This window comes from Alligator sinensis, unplaced genomic scaffold (genome assembly GCF_000455745.1).
Source record: "Alligator sinensis unplaced genomic scaffold, ASM45574v1 scaffold781_1, whole genome shotgun sequence".
NCBI lineage: Eukaryota > Metazoa > Chordata > Crocodylia > Alligatoridae > Alligator > Alligator sinensis.
The window spans coordinates 4,182,533-4,188,187 of NW_005841845.1; the positions used below are offsets into that span (position 1 = coordinate 4,182,533).

General features: G+C 64.5%; 1 protein-coding gene across 1 annotated transcript in view; it reads left to right on the forward strand.

The window, feature by feature from the left end:
* The window catches only part of PTCH2 (patched 2), a 9,258-nt gene extending 6,960 nt beyond the window's left edge, over positions 1-2,298 (forward strand). Inside the window, exons 14-17 of the mRNA XM_025207152.1 lie at positions 271-410; positions 617-810; positions 913-1,188; positions 1,410-2,298. Coding sequence (XP_025062937.1) covers positions 271-410; positions 617-810; positions 913-1,188 — 610 coding nt within the window. The 3' untranslated portion in view covers positions 1,410-2,298. The remainder of the gene's footprint in view (positions 1-270; positions 411-616; positions 811-912; positions 1,189-1,409) is intronic.
* The last annotated feature ends 3,357 nt before the right edge of the window (positions 2,299-5,655 follow it).

Below are 5,655 nucleotides of genomic sequence, written 5' to 3' on the forward strand. Positions count from 1 at the left end.
CTGCCCCCCCCCTTCCCAGAATCCTTTGGGGCAAAGGTGGGGTGGGGGGGTGGGACTCCAAGCTGGCCCCTGTCTTCCCAGAGGCCTTTGGGGTTGGGGAAGCAACCTCACCCCCCCACCTTCCCAGAAGCTTTTGGGGCAGATGCAGCTGGCTTCTCCTCCTGCTTTGCATCTTGAGGCTTGGCCTCATCCCCTGTTGCAAAGCACTCTGGGATGCTGGAGGGGTGGGGGGCAGGCATGGCCCCCGCTCACCTGCACCACCCCCGGCAGGTACTTCTTCTCCGTGCTGTCTGTCCTCACCGTGCTGGGGCTCCTCAACGGGCTGGTGCTGCTGCCCGTCCTGCTCTCGGTCATCGGGCCCCCCGCCGAGGTACGAGCCACCCCCCCGTTGGAGGGGGGCGCCGGACTCCTGCGGTCATGTCTCCTGCGCTGGCAGCGGCTGCGGGAGACGTCAAGCAGCGGGAGTGGGACTCTGTCTCTGTGGCCATCAGTAGGCTTCAGAGTGAACGCTGGGCTCGGCTGCCCTGGGGGCATCTCAGGGGGGTGTCGCAGTGCCCTGCCCCATCTAACCCGCCCTCCCCACCGGCTCCGGCTCCAGGTCCCGCCAGGGGACAAACGTCACCGGAGCCCCTCCCGCCGCCCATCGCCCACCACGGCTTCTATGTGGGGCGCCCGCCAGCCTGGCACGGCCCTGACACGGCCCCCGAGACCCCCCCAGCCATGGGGCCTGGTGACGAGGACCCCTCCGGCAGCGCCCAGGCCTGCATCCTGCTCCAGGCCGGCAAGGACCCCCGCTTTCCCTGCATCACCGTGAGTGTGGCCGTGCCCCGGGGCAGGGGGACCAGACGCCTGGGTTCCCTGGGGCGGGCAGAGCAGCAGGGCCGGCTGCCTCATGCCCCCTCTGTCTTGCAGGTGGTGAAAGCCTTCGAGGTGGGGCCAGCGCCCCCGGGACAGGAGTCCACGACCGGAGACCGGCCGCCCCGCGCCCGCCCCACACCCCCACCGCCCACCTACGCCACGGTGACGGCCACGGCCTCGGTGACGTTGGCACTGCACCCCGGCCTGCCCGGTGCTGCGCGCGGCTACGCCCACGCCGCCTTTGAGGACAGCGAGTCCGACGGCCACGAGGACCCGCCTGGTGCCCAGCACACCCGCCACGGGTGCCATGCCACTGCCACGTGCCGCTAGGTGGGGTCACATGTCATGCCCACAGCGGGGGGCACCAGGGGCAGCAGCCCTGAGCTATTGGGGGGGAGCCCGGCAGAGGTGCCCCGCGGCGTGTTTGCAGGGCCTGATGCCATGGGCACACGCGTGAACACACACGTGCCTGCCCACGCCTGGTGGGAGTAAGGTGGAGAGTGCAGCTGCGGGTGGGGCCTGCTCTGACCTGCTGCCCCGTGTCATTGCAGGCTGCCCCACGGGACCAGGAGGCCCCTGAAGACGTGCCACGGCGTGACGTGGTGCAGCACACTACGATGTGCCACGTTTGCTGTGCCAGGATGTGACCTGCTGTGTCATGATGTGCCATGTTGCCATGGCATGGCGTGGCAAGCCATGATGTGCCACATGTGCCAGGCCGTGCCCTGGCGTCCCACTGGCTGGGCCGGGGGCTGTGGGCGCCAGGAGCCGTGGGCAGGGCCGGGGGTGCCCAGTGGGGTGGGGGGTGCCAGCGCCCCCACGACATGCTGCTATTCCCTTAATATTATTATTATTATTATTCTCCCCGCGCTGCCCCTGCCCTGGAGACCCCGGGGGCTTGGGGCAGAGCCCAGCCCTGCAGGCACCAGTTCCTATGCAAGGGGGGGGCTGCTGGGTTGGGGTGCCCGGGGGGGTTACTGCCCCCCTGCTCCCCTCCTGGGGGGAAATGGCAGCGCTCGGTCCTGCTGCAGCCCTCTCCCCGCACGGGCCCCGATCCTGGAGCCGGAGGGCAAACAGTGCCCGCTTCACCTCCATCACCAGCACTTTAATTCCTGCCCCCCCGCTCCCCAATTGCCTGCTGGCGCCCCTGCTGGGGGGGGCGAGGGCACCCGCAAAGCTCAGGGGCAGGGGGGGCACCAGCAGGCCCCAGGGCCACCCCCACGGCCCAGCCCCAGCCGTGCCCAGGGTGCGAGCGGTCACGGGGCCCCCCTGGCCCGCTGCCAGTGCCCCCTGGTCCTGCCGGGTCTCCATGGTGGGGGCGGGGGGGGCAGGTAAATTATTTATATCACAGAGCAGAGTCTATTTTTGTAGGCCGTGTCGCGCCGAGCCCCAGCCCGGGCCGGCCCCGCGCACGGGAATAAAGCGATATTCTATCTACGCCCCGCGCTGCCGCCTGGCACGTGTGCACGCGCATGTGTGTGTGTGTGAGGCAGAAACGTTGTGAGCGCGTGTGTGTGTGAGAGCATATGAGTGCGTGTGCATGTGAGAAAGCATGTGTGTGTAAGAGCACTTAAGTGTGTGTGTGTGTAAGCATGTGTGTATGTGTAAGAAAGAGCATGTGTGTCTGAGCATATGTGTGTGTAAGAGCATGTGAGCATGTAGGTAAGAGCATGCAAGTGCATACGTGTGTGAGAGTGTCTGAACGTGTGTGTGTGTGTGTGTGTCAGAGGGCATGTAAGTGTGTGAGCATATATGTGGGTGCATGTGCACATGTGCATGCATTTGTGTACATGGGTGTGTGCATGCACGTGTGATCTGCGGGGCCCGGGGGATGCACAGCGCTGCAGGCCAACACCTCCAAGGATCGGGGGGGACGGAGGGGGGCAACAGCCCTAGCATGGCGGGGGGGACCCCCACAGGCGGGGGGAGCAGGGTGGGTCAAAGGTCAGGCTGGCAGCTGCCCCCGGGGCACTGTGGGGCTGTGCTGCAGGGTGCGGCAGGGGGCACGTGCCTGGGCGGCCATGCCAGCGCACTGCCCGGGGGGTACCGTGTTGGGGGGAGGGACCCTTGCAGGGGGCAGAGGGTGCTCCTCCCGGGGTAGCAGGGCCCTGACTCCTGGAGCCTGAGACTGCCCCCAGCCCCCCTCCCTCCCACCTCTCCAAACTGACCCGAGGTCCCAGTCGTCGTCCCCCAACACCCCTATATCTAGAGCTGTGGGTGCCCCTCGCTCCCGGCCGGGCCCCCTGCCATTGCTGCTCTGCCCCAAAAGAAAGACCTTCACCCCCAAACCCATCAAACTGCCCTGAGCCAGGCCCTGGGGGCACGACCCCGACACCCTGCCCCTTGCACCCATCTGCGGGCAGATGCTGCCCCCTGCCGACCTCCCCTCTGGCTGCAGCTGGGGCCCTGCCCGTGGGGGTTTCATGCCTGGGGGGCACCAGGAGGGGCCAAGGACCTGGTGAGGAGGTGCCAGCCCCTAGCCCCTGGGCCTGGGAGGCAGGGGCAGGGGCAGAGGGGGCTGTTTGGGCCGGGACACGGGGGCAGTGGGGAGCAGTGCAGCGCCGAGCGTCGAGCTGGGCCTGAGCGCAGGGGCGAGACCCTCCAGCCAGGTGCCGGCAGGAGCACGGGCACAGCCCCAGCCCCAACCCCAACCCCAGCCTGGGCTGGTTTGGACAGGGCTGATCCTCCTCAGGCAGGGGTGGGCTGGATGCGACCCCCACGGTGCCATGAGTCCGTGCAGCTTGGACTGACGTTCGTCTGGGCTGATTTGGAGCAGGGGACTCGGGAGGGCCCGTCCAGCCCAGCGCCCGCCCGAGCTCTCCTGAACCCCTCCAGCGGTGGAGAGTCCCCCCTTCCCCGGCGTCTCCCCCACGGGCTCCCTGCTCCGACAGTGAGGACGTGTTTCCTGAGCTCCAACCTAAACCTGCTTTGCTGCAACTTCAAGGCGCTGGTCCGTGCCCTGCTCCGTGCAGCGCGAGACGAGGAGCTCGCCCTCTCCTCCACGGCCGGGCAGAGATGCTCTCATGCCGCTCTTGGCACCTTTTCTGCAAGCCGGACGTGCCCGGCTCCGCCAGCCTCTCTCGCCTGCCTTGCCTGCCAAGCCCTTGAGTATCTTCCTTGCCCACCCCGGACCCTCTCTCACTTCTCCACGTTGCTTGTAAAATGTGGAGCCCAGAGCTGCACCCAGTGTCCAGATGAGGCCTGACCAGCGCCAAGTAGAGAGGCACCGTCCCTTCCCCTGCTTGTGTCCAGCCCACGTCTCCAATGCGTTAATGCGCTTTAACACGTCGACATGTGCATGAATGCACTTGAATTAGTTGCTCCTAAATTTGATACCTGCAAATTTAGGCACGATCAACATCACCACGGTTAAAGCACAGTACGGGTGCGCCTTACTTTTTGGCTAATTTGCTTTAAAGCGTAGTTTTTGAAAAGGGTTCAGCTGGTGGGAGGCATCGTCACTGGGGACCGATGTGTGCTGCGCTGTACGTCACAAGGACACACGGTGTCTTCCTAAAATGTAGGCGGACGGAGCTGAAGCGTTCAAGACGGAAGAAAAAGAAATCTATTGGAAACAGCTCGAAGTTGTTGTGGTTTTTGCTATCTGACCCGATTGGCGACAGGGCTCCAGAGCTGCTGTCTCGTTCATCCCGCCGTTCCCAGCATTAAATTTACGTCTCTTTTTCCGATTCATAAAGCAAAATCAAGCCTTGTTGAGCCTCTGGCCTGCGCCGCCGAGCTTCACTGACAGCGATTTCCACAGCAGAGCTGCCGTTCCCCTGAATGAACATTTCCACACCTGAGGGGATGGTTTTAGCTGCGAGTAAAAAACAAAGCCAAACCCCGATGGTCTGCGGGGCTGCGAAATGGGCGCAACGTGACTAGGAGCAGCCAACAGGCAGGAGCAAGGAGAGCTGGCGCGGTGGGACCAGAGGAAATGATTTTGGGTCGTTCACACCTGTGAAATGAAGAGTTCAGAAGGAATAGAAAGGCGTGCGACAGCCCAGCCCTGTCCCCACTTGGATATCGGCCTGTATCCCCCTCCTCTCGTCTTTCCCCAAACGCACCCTGCGTTCTGCCTCCTCGCACCTGCAGCAGGGAAGAAGCCTGTGAATTGCTGACATCCAAGGTGACCCCAGCCCGTTGTCCCCACCCCGAAGCAGAGCATGGTCCTCGCTCGTGACACGCCAGTCGTGGGTGCTGTGCCAGCCCGTCTGGCTGGGCGATGCTGTCTCGTGCCAGCAGCCCTCCTCCCTCCTCCCCGGCACATCGCCCACCGTCATCGTTTCACAGTGTCATAGTTGGTCAGGTGGGACGGGACCTGAGCAGATCATCTAGTCCGACCCCCTGCCCTGGCAGGAAAGAGTACTGGGGTCAAACGACCCCGGCCAGATGTTCGTCCAGCCTCCTCTTAAAGCCCCCCAGGGTCGGAGCCAGCACCACTTCTCTTGGAAGTTGGTTCTGGATCCTAGCCGCCCTGACAGTGAAGTCACGCCTCCTGATGTCTAGTCTGGACCTACCCTCTGCCAGCTTGTGACCGTTATTTCTAGTCACTCCTGGTAGTGCTGGGGGGAACAGGGACTCCCCCAATGCCTGCTGGTCCCCCCTGACTAGTTTGTAACAGGCCACTAGATCCCCCCTCAGCCTTCCCTTGTGGCGGCTGAACAGGTTCAGGTCCCTTAGCCTCTCCTCGTAGGTCCTGCCCTGCTGCCCCCGATCATGCGAGTGGCCCTCCTCTGGACCCTCTCCATGCTGTCCACATCCCTCCTGAAGTGCGGCGCCCAGAACTGGACGCAG